Source organism: Mchenga conophoros, linkage group LG3 (genome assembly GCF_057382185.1).
Source record: "Mchenga conophoros isolate Kocher_MC1m ecotype Shallow Benthic linkage group LG3, M_conophoros_male_GT1.1, whole genome shotgun sequence".
Lineage (NCBI taxonomy): Eukaryota > Metazoa > Chordata > Actinopteri > Cichliformes > Cichlidae > Mchenga > Mchenga conophoros.
The window spans coordinates 71,042,287-71,063,972 of record NC_140528.1 but is presented as its reverse complement, the minus strand read 5'-3'; the positions used below and the strand labels follow the sequence as shown (position 1 = coordinate 71,063,972).

The 21,686-nt window shown below is 41.0% G+C and overlaps 1 protein-coding gene across 12 annotated transcripts in view; it reads left to right on the top strand.

Annotated features, from left to right (window-relative positions):
- LOC146580351 (adhesion G protein-coupled receptor L3) overlaps window positions 1-21,686 on the top strand; it is a 265,146-nt gene that overhangs the window by 230,546 nt on the left and 12,914 nt on the right. For 6 of the 12 annotated variants that reach the window (XM_085267036.1, XM_085267035.1, XM_085267032.1 and 3 more), the window contains exons 18-23: window positions 4,860-4,926; window positions 6,755-6,846; window positions 13,606-13,647; window positions 15,407-15,433; window positions 19,131-19,299; window positions 19,464-19,589. In XM_085267036.1, the coding sequence (XP_085123162.1) occupies window positions 4,860-4,926; window positions 6,755-6,846; window positions 13,606-13,647; window positions 15,407-15,433; window positions 19,131-19,299; window positions 19,464-19,589 (523 nt within the window). The remainder of the gene's footprint in view (window positions 1-4,859; window positions 4,927-6,754; window positions 6,847-13,605; window positions 13,648-15,406; window positions 15,434-19,130; window positions 19,300-19,463; window positions 19,590-21,686) is intronic. The other 6 variants (XM_085267042.1, XM_085267034.1, XM_085267033.1 and 3 more) reach the window with 1 other exon arrangement.

Below are 21,686 nucleotides of genomic sequence, written 5' to 3'. Positions count from 1 at the left end.
AAGCTTTTACATAGTTTACATTATATGAGTTTACATATAATTTAATGCCCTATATAAACAAAATTGCCATTGTGAGAGGAGGCAGTGGCACCCAGAGAAACCCCGCACAGACACAAGGAGATATGGTCATCTTATATAATTCAACTAGACCCTGTTGGTCTGGTGTTGTTGGTTTTTTAAGCCTTTTAGATGTAGCCTGCTGGACGGTTAAATCTACTAACAGCCCATCCAAAAGTGAGTGAAATGTTATTTTAAGTCTTTGACTTGCACTGATTAACAGGTATGGCTTGCTAACCAAGCTTGGCAGCCTTTGCTGCTAACTCCATCCTCTCTTCCAAATATGTGGCTCCAAAAGAGGAAAAAGAACAAGAAGAAGCTGGCCAAAATGCTTATATCAGGGCCTCTGATCTTCTTGATGGCTTTTCCATCAAGAAGCCTCTATCAAAAGCCAATTTTCTATACCAGGGATCAAAGCCTTGGGATATTTTTTTATTTCTTTTTATCTATGCATCATTTTTTTTTCAGTTCCTTTTTGTGAATTATTGTATCTGTTGTGACTCCCCCAACGTTTTCTAGGTGAAAACCCACAATATAGAACATTTCCACATGTTCATGCTGCATGTTGGATCCAATACCGCGCTAACGCTAACCTGAAGAAACGATGAAAGCCCTATATGAGGAGACTGACTGTGATGAAAAACACTGCCAGCACCTTGTATGTGTTTGCGCTGGTTTGAAGAGCTTTAATAATCTCACAGATGACACTCCAATAGCTATCACTCATCCTTCAGCTGTTACTTAAGCTGAGTGCGTTTCCCCTTTTTTTGCTGAATGGACATTGTTTTGACAGTGAAAAAATGCTAACTCTGGGAAAGTTCAGCCGAGCAAACGGCGAGCTGTTGTAGTTGGCGTCTTAAGCGAAATTACCAAAGAGGACGAGAAAGGTTCAGCGGGGAGGCGAGAGGGAGTGTGAACATGGAGACTGGCAGAGAGAGAGGAGATTAACAAAATGATGAGGAGTGACGGAGACTCCCGTTTTGTGTTTTCCTTCACGAGCTGCAGAAGATACGGTTCCCTGGCTCTTCTCTCTGAAATGCAGCACGGTCTATAAAGCGGTGCCAAGCGGAGGATCACTCTCCATTCCTCTCAGTTAATCTCAAACCGATCTGAAAATAATGAAGACCAGCATCAGCAGTTTGCTTCTCTGATGTTTATCATAAACGGCTCGCACACATAGGCTTCCACACATAAGCAACTGGTAGACGGCGCATTTGTAGATTGGCGGAGCAATAGTTCTTAGTGATGGATGAGGCGATAGCTGCCACCGCCTGAGCCTTGGCATCATGTGAATAATTAAAGCCTGCCACCGGTGGAACAATTATACGCAGCCATTGAAGGATGAGGGGAAGGGACGAGGCGCGACACGTGGCGAAGATCAGGAGGTGGGGGACGGCGCGTGGTCCTGCTGCAAATTGATTTTTGGTACCGCGGTGGCGTTATCGTGGGTGGTGTCGTTTGAGTCGAGATATCCAACAAGTTGCTGTGAACCAGGCGCCGCAGATGAATGAAGCGATCTCGAGCGATTCATATTAACTCAACAAAAAAAAAATCGCTACAGCAGCCTGAAGGTCAAGCTAGCTTTTGAATTCTAGCTGTCCAAGATTGAAAAGGAAAAGCTGATCTGAGTAGGGTTTCCATCCAGCTTCTTGAGCAATTACTCTCCAAATGTGCCCTTGAGCAAGACGTTAACCCTCATCTCGTCCAGGGAGGCTGCTTTAATGGTCAGCAAATAAGGACACGAGTCTGTGTGATTTCTCCAGTTTAATGAAAGTAATACATCACACCACCTCGAAATTTACGGGGTAGACTCAGTGCTTAGCTAAAGTAATTCAGTAATCTACATACAGTAGTTGGTTAATCGTTTTCATCCCATTGAACGTGCAGAGAAAAGGTTAAAGGGCCTTAATCTGGCCTCAAATATGGCCCAATCCAGTGCCTTTTTTATTAATTATTTCAGCTTATTTTTTTGTTGTTGTGTTGTTAACAATGTCAGGGTGCCAGTGAAAAAGGTACATGAGGCTAGCTTACCTAGAACTGGATGTGGAAGGGTTTGCTTAGACTTTGTTATATGTACTTCACATGGACCATACGAGGAGCTCCGTGGTGTAGTAAATGATACGTTTGTCTTGCATGCAAAAGATCAGCGATTTAAATCTGAAAATCAGAGAGTCGCAACTCCCACTCCCATCCCAAGGCTAGATAATTGGGAGGGTTGCATCAGGAAGGGTGTCCGTTGGCAGCTTACATAACATCGACGGCACAAAGTAAACTCCCCTACATGTGTTTCTGTATTTTTTTTCACAAAGAAAATTGCACGTCTTCATGAGGTACCTTTTTAAAAATAAATAAATAAATAGAAAAGTTAGTTTCTTGATAGCTCGATACTGCTGGCCTAAATTTGTGGCATCAAATTGAAAATAAGCTTAACACCAACCAACTGGTAGCAAACGGTGCTCTTTAATATCAAATTAAAACAAATATTTGAAACCCAAATATCTGTTGAGATGATCCAAAGCACATAACACTGTCTGATTCAGAGCAGCTTTGCTTTTATATGTATTATTTGAAATAGTTTAACACAAGGGGCCTTGAGGGCCGGTGTCCTGCAGGCTTTAGATCTCACCCTGGGTCAACACACTAGTTCATTATCAGACTTCTGGAGAACTTCAAGACATGTTGAGGAGGTCATTTAGCCATTTAAATCAGCTGTGTTGGATCAAGGACACATCTAAAACCTGCAGGACACCGGCCCTCGAGGCCTGGAGTTTGACACCCCTGGTTTAATGGTTTCATTATCAAATCTTACATAACTGCACTGTTAGGATGCAGAACTGGTACATAGTTTAGCTCAGCTGCTTATTTTAGTTAAGCTTATTTTAAGTAGGTCATGTGATTTGGATGCGGTGGGAGGTCTGTTGACTCCAGAAAGTTACAGATCACTCTTTGAGGCAAAAAGTGCTGCAGAACTTCACACCGAAGAGATGATTTGACTCATCTTCTTAGCCTACGTATCTCACATGCCTTTTTTCACCTGTTTGGTCATTAGCTTACTGTCCCTGCTGCAGGGAATAAGAGTAAGGCTCCTTGACTCTAAGGACGGCGTGGCAACAGAACAGGCTGTTGGCATGAACATGGGTTCTTTTTTAAATGGCGCACCGGCACTTTTTTGTGTTTGTTTGTTATTGCTCACTTACTGTAGGAGTAGTGCAAAAACTAGCACACCAGGAGGGGAAGATAAAACTGCTCCGAAAGCCTAACACGAGCATGACATAAGTGGAGAAGGATAGGTAAGAGGAGGAAAGGGAAGGAAAAAACAAAAACAAAATGACAGCCTGCAGCTCCTGCCGCCTACCGAGTCTTTAAATCGTTCTATGATCTGAAGAAGAAGGCGAAAGGAACAATGGAAGCTTCAGTTTAATTTATAACAGAGTCATTCAGAGCGTGCGCTTTGATGAGCTGCCAGAGTTCTCCGTGTGTTGTTAGGCTTTTGTTTGCTCGCCGCTTTATCTGTCCATATGTGTTTTTCTGTGATGCCTCGTCGCATCCATTGATACGAGCGAAGGGGAGACATATCAAGTCCCGGTAATAGCAAAGGAGCAGTCGATTTTTGTCCTGTCACTTGTTATACAGTATTTTCTCTTGTTTCAAAGTATTGTCTGCGGATATATTTATTTAATTTTTTTCAGACAGGAAGAAAAAAGAAATGCACACAAAGTGGCAGCTAAATCTGTGGGCACTGCTGTAAATACTGTAGATGCTCAATTTTGGGGGGTTTTTTGGATGAAAAAATAAAAACGGACTTTGACGTCGCCTTCGCTCCATATAAGAAAACAAAAAAACATTTTTTTAAGTGTATTTTTCACCTCCACCTTCAATGGATTTGAAACGAATTCTCGGCCGCTTCCATTTTCCCCTCCCCGTCAGCCCGAATGACAACAGTGCTGTATGGACTGTAATTTTGCAGTGGCCAAAAATGGAGCCGTCTATCTGCTGCTGCGGCGGAGATTAAAAGATTAATAATTCAACCACAGGTCATGAATCATGTTTTTTTTTTTTTCCTGTATCTTTTCTTTTGCCATTTTTAAGGAGCGCTGTCACCTTCTGCTCCTGCTCAGTGTTCGGTTCTCTTCAGCCGAGAGGACGATTGACTTCCCGCAATGTTTTGATGTGAAGCGTGGGGTCGGGAAAGAGCTTTATCTCATTATTGACATAATTATAACAGTCCCGCACGGAGTCGCCGCGGTTTAACACGAACACGTAAGGCACTTTGTTGAGAGCTTCAGGACCGTGCGTGCGGCCGTGTCTGTCGGGGTCAAGGTCAATCCAATTCCTTTGGAGTGATACAGTTAGGATTCAATTGAGAACTAATTAAATCTCCATATATTATCATCCTTAATGGCGATTTAATCAGAGTGGAACAAGAAAAGAACTAAACTCTGGTAGTTTCCAACCTTCCTTCGCGGGTTTATCCATAACGTGCTCGTGACTTTTCTCACTTTGAATTGTGCACATGTTTTGGCAATGAAAGGACGTCGTTATGGCTGTCACTGGCACTGAAAGCTCCGCTTTCCTCCGAATTCCAGTGCTCGTAATTCTTTAGGCCACTTGCGGCAATCTGTGATTTGAAGTACCCATTCCTCTGTGTCACTCTCAGACTCCCACTTGATGTATATCCTCTGCGCAGGAGCATAGGGCTATAACCTCAAATCCCCCCCAACCGCCCACTCAACTCATATTCACCCGTCCTCTCTCTTACTTCAAATCCCCCTCACCGCTCACCTTATTTCTGTCTCTTTCAGTTGCTGGCTTCGCCTGGACACCTACTTCATTTGGAGTTTCATAGGACCAGCAACCTTGATAATTATGGTAAGCGTCACGAACCCTCCTTACCTCTCCCCCCTCTGCTCATTAACCCTACTTAGCCTGCGGGTCGTCGCTTAAATGGTCCACAGAGATCCCTTTTTAATTTTTTTTTCCTAGCTCCCATCGCCCTCTTCTCTCTGCCCGGTTGAGCATACATGCCACCGCCGGGCACGGAGCCGTCCAGAAAAACAAATGAGGGGTGTAGAGAATATATTGGAGTTTGTCACCCTGCCGCAGTCGCCGGCTGAGACGATTTTGGGGGGGAGTGGGGGAAGTGAGATACAGAGCGATAGAGGGAGAGGGACAAAGAGAGCGAACTGCTCAGTATGCAGCGCTGGAGTAATCCGCACTGCGATTATGATTGATTTTGTTCCCGTTCCAAGTCCTACTCCACTACCTTTTTTTCCCCAACCATCTCTTCCTCGCAGGCACACACTCAGCCCCGGACATAGATGCGTACAGTATGTGGTATGCAAGCACACACACACTTTTTGTGCCTTTCCCAACTAGGACAGGGCCTCATTTTCTCCCAATAAAACAGCTCATTTATTGATCCAAATCTGATGTAAGACCCGCATTCATCTCAGTATTTACACTAATGCCGAGCACTAAAATACTGCTTTGTCACCAGGAGATGCGCTCCTAATTTTCCAAAAACACCAGTCAGCCATGACGCTAAATATCCGGCATTGGCACAAAACTTATAGATATCTTTAACAACAAAGAAAAAAAAAAGAAGTCACAATATGCTTGTCCAATAGGATTATTTCCCGAGAAACGCATCTCTCGCTGCCCAGCCGCGATCTGGCTGTCAAATCCAAACATGCATAATTCACTTTCACGCTCCAGTTTGGCGTAATCATTCACAATGCATCTCTGCGTGCCTCATGACTCACTCCTTTCTCTCTCCGATTTACAAACAAGAATATCCATCTCGTTGGAGAGAAGGCCTCGGCTCGCTTCCAGTTCTGCCCCTGAAAATTTGGCGAGTGTTTGGACAAAGGTGCAATTTTTAATTCTCCTCGTCTTACGTCAGCTTGAACGCTACCTGCAAATCGCCAATGAAATCCACCTAATTGCTGTAATTTGGAGGGAGCCATTCTGAGCAAACCCACATGACCAGAACTGACTCATTTTCTTATTATTGTTCTGACTCAACAGAGAAAATGCGAATAAAGAGACAGACCAGAGTCGATCTGCTTAATGTGGGTTTTTTTTTTTTTTAAATCGAGCAGTCGGATATAAGACCGCCAATTAATTTCCCTCTGTAATCACAGCGTGTTTGACAAACACGGGAGCAAAAGTTCAACTCGCTGAGATGTGCTTGACTTTCTTTTTAAGTTTTATTTACTTGTCTGCTTTTTGAACAGAAACAGGAAAAACAGGAAGTAAGAATAACCATTGAAGTCTGCCGCAGCTTGCGATGCCGTAAAGGCTCAAAGTTTTCTCGTTTGCACAAATTTCATTTATTTATTTTTCCAAATGCAAAGAGGAAAGGACGGTAATTCCCCATGGCTGCCTGTAAGTGTGAATATGATGAGACAAGTGTGAATAAGTCAGATGAAAGGCTCCGCCGTGCAACTGTGCAGCTGCCTCGTCTCACCGATCCCTGTTTAGTCCGATAGAGGTTTCATAGGATTTTGCGCTCTGTTTGGCAAAGTGGGAAACCGAGTCTGGCCGCACTGTTCCAGCTTTGTGCTACAAAGTGCCCTGATTTAAAATGAATGGACCAGTAACAGGAAACACACAGGCTTTGTTCCCATTCTTCTCTGCCTCTCTCGCTTTCCCTTCTCCTTGCCCCCGTAAAAATCCGTCTGTTTCTCTCTTCCAGCTCAACGTGATCTTTCTGGGCATCGCTCTCTACAAGATGTTCCATCACACAGCCATCTTGAAACCAGACTCTGGTTGCCTGGACAACATCAAGTAAGAGCACTCAGATCACCCAGATATCCATTAGTCTCCCAGAAATAGCACTGCTTGTTTTTTTACGGGAGGGAAACAATGTTTCCACGTGAGCGTGCTCGGCTCGCTTCCGACCAAACATGCTTTTTCACTGACGGCTCGATTGTGTCTCGTATGAGTCGTCTCGAGTTGACTTTTTCCACCCGTTTCCTTCGGTTTAATGAACCCCTGGTTAAAGAGCAACTTTTGTGTGGTACTTTGTATTCAAGGCTCTGTTTCCGAGCAGTTCCCTTTGCCTTGCCTCCACTTTTGACATTTCAAAACCTCATTAAAAGCACTTAAGGTTGCGAACACCCAACCCAAGGGTGCGGAAATCTGAGGTAAGCACCTCCCATTACATTGAAAGGTTGTGTCAGATGGGGTTAAAATCAAACAGGTATTCTGCTGCGTCTCCATCATTATCTGAAGAAAACTGTTGTCTGCGCAGGAAAAGGCCAGGAGACAATCTGACAGGCCCGACCCGGTGTTATCTTGGTGTCAACACGCCGTAGATGAATATTCATTTTGTGTGTGCGTTATGTGTGTTTCAGTCTGTTTATCCTCTAATGCATGGCTGCTTTCAGATAATGTAAAAGCTTCTGGGACAATTATGACTATAACAAAGGTGAAGATTTTCTTTGCTGGTAAAACACTTAGTCTGCAGGTGAGATGAATGACGGTGTTGCAAAGGTAACTAGGGCCAAGGTGGAAAAATATTTCTATTCAAATATGATATAAAATGTCTTTAATGCAGGACAAATTCACTGTATCTGTTACTTTCAGTAGTCGTGCATACGGACATAATCACAAGTAATCTAATCATTACATTAGCTAAATGCAACCTCAGATAAGATATAAAATATGATGCATGATCTGATATCTGTGCGTTGGTGTTGTTCCTGGATCATCAAAGCTGATGTTCATCCAGGTTCAACATTGCAAGTGACCAGTCACGTTGTTGTGATGTCGTAGTTTTGCGACGTGGAAACGCCAACACACAAAACCTTAACCCCAACCCCATTAGCATAACCCTAAACACGATCACATCCGAACCCCTAACCTTGACCCTAACCGGCCCATTTTTGGGACTTTTCGTCCTGAGTGCACATCGGTCACATGCAATGCTGAACCTGGACTGACATTAATTGTTATGATTAATGCAAAACACCTACACAGGGGTATCCGATGCACCAAAACATGACATATTATCATTTTTTATTTAATACCTGCAAACCTTGCATTCATTGAGTCAACCATGAAGTTCTCTGTATACCAAAGTGTAATGTTATGACTGAAAATTGGCTCATTTCATGCAAGTAGGCACAGCAGCAAATCTACAACATAATGGCTGAAAAGGGGGGGGGGCGGGATCCAGTAAAGTCCAGACCTCAACAGTCCTCTTAAGGTCCTCCCCAAATGCCTTCAAACCTCAATGAACTGAAGCACAGCTACAAAACAACAAAGTGCTTTCACAATGGTGTGAGAGGCTGATAACGTCACACAGGAAATGATTGCTTCAAGTTATTGCTGCTAAACTTAGCTCTATAAGATATTGAATCACGGGGTGTGTTTCGCTTTTCACACACTGCTTCTGCATTATGACTTAGTTTTTGCTACATAAATAATGTCACAGTGCAATATGTCATGTTGTTGTTTAGCCTGCACTTTCTTTTTACCATAGCTGTATATGCTGCAGTGAAATAATGAGATAGTCTTTTAAGGAGGAGTTCGAGTGCTTGGAAACGGTGAAATTGGTGCGATCAGGAGCAGACACACAGTACAAAAGAGCAAATAAACAAGTATCACGCCAAAAGCACAAACTTTTTTTGTGTGATTTTTCCTGTTAGCACACGCCTGTATTTTTGAGAACACAGCCAATTTATTGCATTGCCAGTTATTCTCTTTTGAGACTGATGCTCATGCATGCAATTAAGCTAGTGCCAAGCTCAAAGCACTGCCTGATCTGTTCCAAGACAACAGTCGGCCGTAATAACAAACAGTTAACTACAACTGAGATTGCATACATAACACAGCTGTGTGTTTGGGATGTATTTAATCATAATCAAAACATGTTTTTGCAAGGGAACATTTGTGACCAGGCTACAAGTTGGTATTACCGGTGCAGAGTTGGCAGTCTTATCAGATACGGTCCTGTATGCTGCACTGCCATGTAGCAGCTCCTGCCCCAACACATGCTCTATGATTATGCATAAGCACACAAGCAAAACAAAGCACAATACATTAAAAAAACCTGCAACATGTCTAAAGCTTTATGCTAATGAATCATGTTGTATAATAACCTGAGGCTGCATTGGGTTATGACTTCTTTCTTGAGTAGACCTTACATGCCAAGTTGTCTTGTAAGGTGCATGCTTAATTTGTGTTGAGAAAAAAAAAGCCTGGTGAAAATTGAATAAAAGGATATTTTGCAATAGAGACGTAATAAATTATTAAGTTGCATTAAGCAATGAGCCAACAGGACGACTAAAAGTAAACTTGAAAAATATCACTGGCTCAAAACGTACCTAACATCAGACCTCCCCTCCTGTTCTCCCTTCGGGCTCCTCCATGGTTATCAAACTGCATGTTCACATGGCGCCAGAGGATAGATGAGGGCCTCTGCTGCTACTGCCTGAGATTACAACACTGTTAGTGTGTGTTTGTGTTGCACGCAGTAATTATGTTTGCCACAAAAGATGAACTCATAATTCATATATATGTATATATAAATAGTAAAAAGACACCCACCCCTGTTGAGACATGCTCTTGTGTCAATGTGCACTGGTTTCTCAAAAATAATAGGCCGTAGTTTGCTTTAGTGTTTACATGTTTTAGTCTCATTCATCATTAGGTGCATTATTTCATTACTTGATTGTAGAAGTTTCATGCGCACACAGAAAGTTTCTGTATTTGCACTGTAGGGTGACATAGCATTTTCGGTCATTGCTTTTGACGTAAGCTCCAGCTACCTGGTGTCAGGGCAGGCTCTTTGCACAGATGGTGTAAAGTTGTTTTGCTGCCTGTATGCTATGATGGATAAGGGTCTCTGCTCTGTTTTTGCTGTCTGCCTCGCTTTTTTTTTAAGCCACTCTGGACACATTAGTCTGCTTTATGGCCGTGTTGTGGCGGTTTTTTCATGGCATCACATCACCGGTTGTCTCAGCACAGTGGCCCCTGTCTGCCCCGCTCCTCTCAACCAAGTGATACACACATTTAAAAAAAGAAAAAAGGAAAAGAAAAGAAAACAATCTTCAGCAGGCTCGATACGGCAGCCTTTGGTTCCGCCACGTCAGTCCCTAGTGTGCCAATGTGCTTTCATATCACAAATTCACTACAGGATTTCTCAGAGCTGTGGTTTTTATATGCTGCTTCTTAGCGGTGCCAAAAAATGTAACCTGGACAATAATAAGCTTTGACTAGTTTTGTGAACTCTGCGAAGTAAATTATTTGCCTAGATTTGAAGCTGTGTTTCCCGACTGTTACCCTACATCAGTTCCTCCTACGTTTAACCTCAGCAGTCTTATTCTGGTGTTTTGCATTAAAAGGCAATGTCAAACATGAGCTGCTACATGCTATGAGGACTTATTGAAGTTGCTATTTTCAGTGGTTTAGCTAACATATCTGCTAAGGTTAACAAGGTACCCTACTTAGTTATGCTAAGCTATCAGTACTAAGCTTGGTTAAGAGTGAAGAGTAAAGCCCCATCCAAGTTGGAAGTGATCTGCTTGTAGCACATTGCTTTGTAGCTGACAGGTGTTTGTTAATGGACATCCCAGTCAACTAGCTTACGCTACAGAAGCGGCGTGTATTCCCTGATGGTTTGGTGAGTTGTTGCTGGCTGTCACTGTTTGAGATTAGCCACAAAGAGCGTGTTGCACCAAAAACCTCCTTATGACTTTTGGTTTGGTCACTTGCAGATTGCTGCAGTTGCCTGAGACACAACTTTTACTTTTGAAGAAAGCTTGCCTTCCACTTTTTATAACCACATAGTATCATATTTGGTAAGTGTTTGCAGACCATTAACCATCTACAATACAAACTACAGGCGACCACGGATATCTGCTAGCAGCTAAAGCAATCACAAAGAGGTTTTCAGTGCAGCACCATTTTACCAGTTTCGCCTAGCAATAGCAGGCACCGTCTTGCAACCTCTCACCAGGTAATGAATTTGTGTTTACCACCCTTAATGGATTCTTCCTTCAATTACTCATCTCAAAACTGGGAAAAGTTAACTATGGACCCACTCACTTTGCATTACTGTTATTTCGCAAGTCACTGAATATCACTAACATCCTAGATTCCTCGTAAGAACAAATAAAACTATCCATTAATCCATTAGTCTCAAATAATTGTGCTGTTATAGCATAACTGGATTTCTAACACATTCAGTAGCACTGACTCTATGTACGTATAATTCCTCGTGCATTCGCACAGTATTGTTGTTAGGTTTGATATATCATTTTCACAGTGCTGTTAGAGTTAGGGGAATTATTTCCAATGAGCGGTGTCACAGGGTAAGTTTAATAGTGCATCTAGTAATGCAAAATTGCAGACTAATGCATGTTCACCTAACTAAGCCTAACCTTGTTCGTTTCTCTTTATTCTGCAATCCTTTGTCAAAGCTATAACGAGGTTTCTATACTTAATCCAAACTTGACACCTCCTGCAGCGGCTTCATGGTGAAAGCCAATCAGTGCCACCTCATTTCTCCAAGTGTTTCAGGATTTTCTTGTTATTTGTGTTGGCAGCTCACTTTTAAACGTTGTAACATATGGCCTCTTTCTGTGTCCTCCCAATCTTATGAAGAGTGTTGGGAGTAGGCTCACAGTATGTGTTCTGCTCACAGGCAGATCTGCTTCGAGAAACCGACATGCTTAAACAATAGATTCTGCACATTTACTGCACGTTCACACCAAGACATATGCGTAGTATGTGTAAGGAGAGGCACACGGCCAATCTCGAACATCTACTATGAAGCACAAATGTGCCATGTTTCAGATATTTGGAGAACTACAAGCAGGACACCTGCTGCCCACACAGACCCTGTGCCTAGCCTGCTCAGCCTGGAAATGGATTGCTGATTACCAGCAAGTACATCGCTGACTATAACACTGATCGAAAATGCTTTAAAAAGTAAATACAACAAATGATTCAATGTGATTTAGTTCATCTTAAAGTTTGCAGTAGGTAACTACTTACTACTCAGTAAGACGCCAGCATATTATGTGACCACTTATGTACATCGGCCATTTTTCCAAAGGCCAGATACATTGTGTAGTTGGTTCTGCAGGAAAAATATTGATTGCTGTGGTCCTAAGTGTCACGTGATTTATAACACTGCGCTCTCCTAAATGTAGCAACCCACTGACCTCCTCAACCCAAGTCTTACCGACTCGAAAACACTCTGCAGTGTTGGCCGTTTGTAAAAGAAAAAAAAAAGAAAAAGAAAAAGAGATGGATCTGTACAGCTTTTTGTCAGCCGTCATTCATCTGATGAGGTTTTTACACCAACATCCATTAGAAAACGCTATGAACACACACAGAAAACTGGAATTAGGTGTAGGCTACTGTGGGCTTTTATATACATATATATATATATATATATATATATATATATATATATATATCCAATGCTTTTTTACCTTTAATGATCTATCAAGGTGAGCCGGTTTTAATGATTGATTGATTGATTGAATCTTTATTTTGAACATGTTGAAAAAGTATAAAAAAAAAAAAAATAGAATTAAAAGAGAAAAATGAACAAAGCAAACAAAAGGAAAACGAGCAACCACAACTCCAAATAACGTCCATGTTCAAAAAGGAGCAGGAAGAAGCATAAGCTTATTTAATCCCACCCCTTTTCCACTATCTAGTATCAATAGACTACAGAAATACCTCCTTGTAATTACATTATATGTTATGTGTAATTTTTTTTTTTTTTTTTTTTATATATACATATATATGTTTCTATCTATCCATACCTACGTATATACACACATACGCACATATACACATTTTCAATAACCCCATTAACACCTGAAGGATACACAACCTACTATTTAATATATATATATATATATATATATATATATATATAATATATACATACACATATATATATAATATATACATACACACACATATATACCCATACCAACAAACCCGTGCATGCGCACACACATGAAAATATTAGACAAGAACACCCTATCAAATCTCTACCTTTTCCCTGTACCCTGTAAAAACCATATCCTTAAACCGCTTTTTAAACTGCGCCATGCTCGGACATTGCTTCATATCTTTACTTAGTCTGTTCCACAGCTTCACTCCACACACAGAGATGCAAAAACTTTTTAATGTTGTACGGATACGAGGATGTTTTAAATTTAATTCCCCCCTCAAATTGTATCCCCGTTCCCTTTTAGAAAACATGATCATGATAGCATTGGTTAATTAAGTCAATTTAGCCTAGCTTAATGAGCTATGCCTTCTTTAGTTTCATCTTCCTGCTATTTGGTTCCTCTTTATGGCTTGATGTCATGTTTTTTGTTCAGATTTCATCATACTGCCTTGTTTTAATATGAGTGTTTCATCTCTGTTTCACCGAGTATCTCTTTCTCCCTCTTTGCTTTTCTTTTTTTTGATTAGCACTCACATCCTGCCTTTTTATCTTATGCCGTGTTTATCTTTAACATCTTTCTGTTTCTCATCTTCTATTTTTTTCCTCCCTCCTCTTCATTTTAGCTACCGTTATTATGATGGATGTGTTATTGTAGAATGGCACTGGTAAGATGCAACATTTCTCAGAAGAGGAGTAGAATAGAATTGATATCGTGTTTGATGTGGTTTTTTCCCCCCTCCTCACCCCGTAATGGAGACAGTGGCTGCTGCTGCCCCGTGATTCATGGATTGCAGCGTGACTTTTGCACCGATGTAACTTTGAATACCAAACTTACTCTTGAATTGAGCTTTCTTAGAAGATGATGGACTGAACATTTTTAGCTTAGCATAGAGTCCTCCCAATTTAGATAAAGAGCTTCAAATGAAATATGCTAATGCTGTGATGTAAAAGATTAAAAAAAAATGTCTGTGCCGTCATCAAAAACTTTGCGCTATTGATGTCTTAAACATTTTTGGGGTGATTTGCATTTAGAGCATACCTTTGGTTAAATAATTAACACCCCTGTTGGCCTGATCACGGCACTTCTTTTTCCTCTCCCAGAAAGAGCCTATGAAATGACTTTATGTAGATTTAAAACAAATTGAATTGACCAATTGCAATCTCATACATAAATGATCTGTGACATTGCAATGAATGGCACCTCTGCAAATTAAGTCATTTGGAGGGAAATAGGTAATTTGATGTCACAGACTGAAATAGTTCTCTGCTTAAAATTGCCCCCCTTTGGCAACAATTAGTACAATAAAACCTTTTTTTGGAGGGAAAGTGCTGAAAGCTGTCTACTACAGCACTCAGTATATGTATTATATATTTATACGGGCTTTTGTACGGGCTTTGTGACGACCACAATTGAGCTAAAGTGCATAAGTTGCTAAAATGCTAAATTTGACACCCTAAAATGTATTTAAAGCATTTAATTACAATTATTCCTTTACGACATAATTAGCTTTGTCAAATATACTTTACATAAACTATTTTGAAGTTAATGATGCTGAGAATATGAGCAGATCAGTAAGTGATATTGTATTAGTAGATTTCAGGCTACAGTTCTGAATGGGGCCTAAAAAAGCTGAGATGCACCCGCTTCATTTGTAAGTGAGCTGTTATGCTTTTCAGCGACTGTAATGCAGTCTCAGAAGTTTTGCCTCGAGGCTCCTACTATGCAGCCCTCAAAATCACCCTCATATTTTTATCTGATAACTCCAGAAGAAGATAAGCCGTGCCGTGCTGATATGAGTCGTACCCTCTTCATATCCTGTCCTCTCAACGCATTTCTTATGACCTCTTTTGTCTCTATCATCCGCTATCCCTCCAACAAAACTCCCACTAGTTAGAGGACAACATTTTGTTCTTTTTTTGTGTGTGTCCATTGCCTGTGTTTCTGTGTCCAATCTGGGGGCAATCGCCTTGATAAAGTACCTTTCCCACCAGGTCATTAAGACAGCCCTGGGAAAATTATGTTTAATGGTTGCTCTGGTGAATTCATAAATCATTTATTTCGCTGCGCACCTGGCCCATTTATAACCGCTTAAATGTGAAGGTCTGCCAGCATTTATGAAGGGAACTAGATACCTATGCAAAAGAGATAATTATTGTTAACATCTGTAAATCACTAACAAATCCACTTCCAAAATGTGGAAATGTGGAAATGTATTGGATTAATGCAGGCTAGCATCAATCCCATACAGGCAAGCAAGCCATCGTCCTTCTCGTTGTGTTGTTTCCATCTTCATTTCTAAATTTTTACACTGGATTTATTGCCACATCTTTGTTTATTTATTTTACCTCTGCATTGCTTTAATATGTGATTTGATTCATTTCTGTCTGTTCTCTAATTTATTTTGTTCTCATTATATGGCTCAGCTATCAGGATTATGAACCTAAGATGAAGTAAGACAAAATTGGAATGGCCCTTTTTTTCTCATAATGCCATCTTTCATTTACTCCACCACAAATCAGCACCCAAATCCATCTGGCTGCCTCCCTGAATCATTAACATGATTTATAGTAGAGCACTCAGTCACATTGAAGGCCACATTAGTGTGCACAAAGTACTCTGATCTTAGATATACATAGCCTACAGATGAGACAAAAACCTAAACCTGAAAACTAGCTAAAAGTGGCTAAAAAAAGTGAGTGATAAACGAAAGTAACTTTTAAGCAGCTGAAAAACTAAAAGTGAAAGATGGAATTCTACTATAAGATTTTTGTATAAAACAATTTAATGATAACTAAAAGTAACCATCAAAATTAATGGCTAATGGCTCGTTAGCTAAGAATAGTGATTGTATGGAAGAACTAATTTTCTGAAAGTAACTGATTGGTAGCTAAAAGTAATCAATAAAAAGTTGAAATATAAAGCTTAAGTAATGGCAAAAGCTGAATAAAAGGTTGACGCAGTTTAATAATAGTGAATATATGTTTAAAATGAATTGCTAAAAATAACTAAAGCTTAGCTTCATAAGCTAGCTAAATTAAAACAGATAAAATAGCTACATGCACTCAATGGCTAAAACAAATGGAAAGCTCAAGATGACATAAGCACAAGGATTATCAGCAGAGATTATCAGTTCACTCTTATAAAATTTCTTGAACCAAAATGATATAATTTCTCAAAACCAGGTCAGATGAGCACATAGCAACAAGAAAACAGACTTGGCGACTGGAATTACAGTTTGCACAAATCGCAGCTCAGAAAATATGAAAGTCTTATTTATGTATACAATCAATAATATTCTTAATAATTGCTAAAGACAAAGAAATATCACATTAACATGAATTTAAATGTTGCTGTTAAGGAAAAGCTCATCACATTAGCTCATCACATTAAAAGCATAAAACCAATAACACTCCCAAGAAATGTAACTATAACAGCCCAGCTATGATGAATCCTGATAAAACCAAAAATTAATGTGCACAAGAGTTGGTTTAGTCAGTCTGGTGCTGTATGTGCAGTCTTTAGTAGCCACAACATGATGTTTCTGGTGTGCATAATTAACCTCCTAGGACCTGGCGTCCACATACAGTGGGGCAAAAAAGTATTTAGTCAGCCACCGATTGTGCAAGTTCCCCCACCTAAAATGATGACAGAGGTCAGTAATTTGCACCAGAGGTACACTTCAACTGTGAGAGACAGAATGTGAAAAAAAAATCCATGAATCCACATGGTAGGATTTGTAAAGAATTTATTCGTAAATCAGGGTGGAAAATAAGTATTTGGTCAATAACAAAAGTACAACTCAATACTTTGTAACATAACCTTTGTTGGCAATAACAGAGGTCAAACGTTTACTATAGGTCTTTACCAGGTTTGCACACACAGTAGCTGGTATTTTGGCCCATTCCTCCATGCAGATCTTCTCGAGAGCAGTGATGTTTTGGGGCTGTCGCCGAGCAACACGGACTTTCAACTCCCGCCACAGATTTTCTATGGGGTTGAGGTCTGGAGACTGGCTAGGCCACTCCAGGACTTTCAAATGCTTCTTACGGAGCCACTCCTTTGTTGCCCGGGCGGTGTGTTTTGGATCATTGTCATGTTGGAAGACCCAGCCTCGTTTCATCTTCAAAGTTCTCACTGATGGAAGGAGGTTTTGGCTCAAAATCTCACGATACATGGCCCCATTCATTCTGTCCTTAACACGGATCAGTCGTCCTGTCCCCTTGGCAGAAAAACAGCCCCATAGCATGATGTTTCCACCCCCATGCTTCACAGTAGGTATGGTGTTCTTGGGATGCAACTCAGTATTCTTCTTCCTCCAAACACGACGAGTTGAGTTTATACCAAAAAGTTCTACTTTGGTTTCATCTGACCACATGACATTCTCCCAATCCTCTGCTGTATCATCCATGTGCTCTCTGGCAAACTTCAGACGGGCCTGGACATGCACTGGCTTCAGCAGCGGAACACGTCTGGCACTGCGGGATTTGATTCCCTGCCGTTGTAGTGTGTTACTGATGGTGACCTTTGTTACTTTGGTCCCAGCTCTCTGCAGGTCATTCACCAGGTCCCCCCGTGTGGTTCTGGGATCTTTGCTCACCGTTCTCATGATCATTTTGACCCCACGGGATGAGATCTTGCGTGGAGCCCCAGATCGAGGGAGATTATCAGTGGTCTTGTATGTCTTCCATTTTCTGATGATTGCTCCCACAGTTGATTTTTTCACACCAAGCTGCTTGCCTATTGTAGATTCACTCTTCCCAGTCTGGTGCAGGTCTACAATACTTTTCCTGGTGTCCTTCGAAAGCTCTTTGGTCTTGGCCATGGCGGAGTTTGGAGTCTGACTGTTTGAGGCTGTGGACAGGTGTCTTTTATACAGATGATGAGTTCAAACAGGTGCCATTCATACAGGTAACGAGTGGGGGACAGAAAAGCTTCTTACAGAAGACGTTACAGGTCTGTGAGAGCCAGAGATTTTCCTTGTTTGAGGTGACCAAATACTTATTTTCCACCCTGATTTACGAATAAATTCTTTACAAATCCTACCATGTGGATTCATGGATTTTTTTTCACATTCTGTCTCTCACAGTTGAAGTGTACCTCTGGTGCAAATTACTGACCTCTGTCATCATTTTGAGTGGGGGAACTTGCACAATCGGTGGCTGACTAAATACTTTTTGCCCCACTGTATGTGGACATCACATTTTGGGTTATTTAGACCAAAATACTCAATTCTGCTCTACAAGGGCCTGATATCCACTTATGAGGACATTATACTGCTACTGTTCTATCAAAATTTTAAACTAATATCCTCATATGTTGCTCTTATTTTTCATAAAAACAAAAATAAGGTAAAAAAAAATCTGGTGATTCTTTGCTTTTACATTCATCGGGCCCCAATCAGCCCAAATATCAAAGAGAAATTAAAAATGCATGCCGTGGAAGAGTTTGGGTCTTAGGAGGTTAAGCTTTGACAAAGCGCACTACATGGATACTGTACATGTAAGGGTAGACGGCACATTCTGACAAGAATCGTGTATTAATGTGATTAAACACTTATCTAGATCTTGCCAGAGGGGTCACCAGAATACAAAAGGGTGCAGGTGAAGGGGGAAAAAAACTGCCACTTCTCTGCGCAGTGCACCAGCACAAAGATAGAGCCCTTACTCTTAATAGACTTTGTAATCTCAAGGGCATTTGTTTCAGATAAACCTTCTGCTTGAGTAAGATTTTACAAGACACTCAGCTCAGGCACTAGAATCCAACATGTAATATACTAATGAATTTTCTTTTCCTGGAAACGAGGACTGTATTTACTGGTCGCCCACACATATAGACTGCACTTAATTTTTGTGGGAGGATCAAAGGCTTTTCTTTTTGTTTGAAAGAGTGCAAGTGTAAAAATAAAGAATAGAAAAAGACTAAAAGGGAAAAAAAATCATTCTCATTTATCATCAGTTTCCTTTCCCTGTTCATTTCAAACTGTATTTATAATTGTGGATTAAGCAGGTTCTTCATTTCCAGACCTTACAGTTAAAGTTGTACCTTATTGCTTTATGACCTAATATCTTTGGTGCAGTTTATGTTCCTTCTCCTGAAATGACAGCTTTTATTAATTATTCATCAAATGGCTATTTGCTTACATTTCAGATCTTGGGTGATCGGCGCCATCGCCTTGCTATGTCTGCTGGGCCTAACCTGGGCTTTCGGCCTCATGTACGTCAACGAGAGCACAGTGGTGATGGCCTACCTCTTCACTATCTTCAACTCCCTGCAGGGAATGTTCATCTTCATCTTCCACTGTGTGCTGCAGAAGAAGGTCGGCATTTGCGTTCTCTCCCGTATCCAGAAAATAGCACGGTCTCACATTAATTAACTGCATGCACATTGGAATTGATTTCCATAACGAGCATGCTGGAGTGTAGCAAGTTTGGAAAGCGGTGAGCTGCTAGTGCGAACCTGTCTGTGCTTTTGAATTTACAGGTGCGTAAGGAGTACGGGAAGTGCCTGCGTACTCACTGCTGCAGCGGCAAAAGCGTGGACAGCTCCATTGGCTCTGGCAAGGGCACCGCCTCGCGTGCTCCTGGACGTTATTCGACGGGATCGCAGGTTAAATAGCATTTTTCACTCCTGTAACTTACCACGTGATATGTTCTTTGGAAAAAAAGGTGAACAGCAAGATGATTTCTTTGTAGTGTATGTGCATGCTGCAGCTAGAGGCGGGAAATGATTTGATCCCGAGTGATACTCAGGATTACGTAAGATTTGAAGAAAGTAGGCAAGCAAAAGAGTAAGTCTGCAATTCGTTTTCACTGGGGCGGATTTAGGCTGCGCATCGGTACAGTGACGTTGAGGAAAGTACTGGCTTCAGCTTTATGGGGAATTTGTTCATGCTTACAAATTCAAATTTGACTGTCTATGCCAGGGTTTGTAAATTCGGTGCATAGATGGTAAGTCTCCTTGTAAAGTAAATTGTTAATGGATTCCACCCACGTTGACGTGAAGTATAGGATGAATTGGCGCGATACGCCGTAGCTGAACATCGTATCCATATCCCAAAGAGTGCGATTTCTTCCAGTGTTCAATTATAAATAGTCCTTAGAGTCAAGCGTGCAGTGGCAACCCACGGTACAAGCTGGATTCCGCACACAGATCAAAGCGTTTAATTATACACAGTGGTTTGACAAGATGGCTCTAACCTCATGCTCAGTCACTTTATATGAGCGAGACAGGAATGGAAACACTCAGAAAGATGTGGTTGTTTATTGCTAACTCCGAGGCTTCGGAATGAATGTGTAATCAGCAGAGCACATTCGAACCCGTCGGCTATGAATGGTTCAAGTTTTTGTCCGTCCAAAAAAAAGGAGAAGAAGAAGAAATGGCACTGTCATTTTCAACCCATCTGTGTCCCTTAGGTCTGGGGACAGAATCGTGTGCAATATGATAATGAGATCAGCTGTGTCAGTATATGTTGCTGTTTGAATATGTGAGCGATGTGTCATCTCGGCTCGAAACAGACGCCAATTCATGATGTGAAAAATGCTTTAAGCTTTTATAAATAAAAACATGCCCTCGGTTTAAATGTCACACTGCGATGGGGAAGCTCAGCGAGAGATTAGGTGAGGTATAGTGACAGCTGCTCCAATTTTAGTTAAAGCCGGAGTAGGAAGAAATATAGAAAAGGTGGAAGAAAGCATTTAGCATATGAAAAAAGACAGCCAGCGTGCTGAGTAACTTTCCCTTTTATTTTAAGTCCTCCTACCTACATTTTGAGCGTGTGGAGGTATATATGTTTAAATCTAAAAATGCTTCATGTGGGGTTTGAACCAGTTGCTCTATTGTGCTCTAGCTCCCATTACAGGAGGATAGTTTCCTCTTAGATAAGCGATCCCGAACATATTTTGAGCCACAGACCGGTTTAATGTCAGACAATATTTTCATGGATCAGCCTTTAAGGTGTAAATACAACAAAATAAAAGGATACGACCAAGACAAAAACTGTGATATTTTGTAAATATGATAAGAAACGCAAATTCACTGTGTGATTCTGTAACTTTATTAGCAGCGTCCTCCTGAAATGCGCCAACAACACTGAGAGTAACATCCTCCTCTCTGCCCATTAATGCTCTCTGGTCGCTATGTTAACGCGTAAACATTTCTTTCAAAATAAGACACACAACTACAACACGGGGAAAGACCCAGGAAAACCGAGTTAAAGATAAAAACCCTGAAAACCATAAATTTCACACCTGAGCCTCAACTCAGTACCGGTCCGGGGCCCGGGGGTTGGGGACCGCTGTCTTAGACCTTTGAACTGCATTATTTTTTCAGGGATTTCAGGGATTTGAACCAGCCTTCCATTTATGGTTACACAATGAGTCTGTATTTAAAAATATTTTCCATCACTTATGAAAATCAAGAATTCACCATGGGTAAAATTAAAGGACTGAGTGAATAATCAAACCAAATTAAAACTTTAGCCAGATTGCATTTAGTACCCAAATTATTTTTAAGTGGACCATAATAAGCTCTGCTTTAACTGGAAACTGTTCCACACACAAGTCTAGTAGTAGTAGTAAATCATCAAAATGAACAAGATTCATTTAATTAAAAATTTGCAGTCGGCCGCATCGATTAGTTAGATTTATAGGGTTAGGGCCCTGTAACTCACATCCAGTCACAGGTCCCCTAAGGGAAGTGCAGATG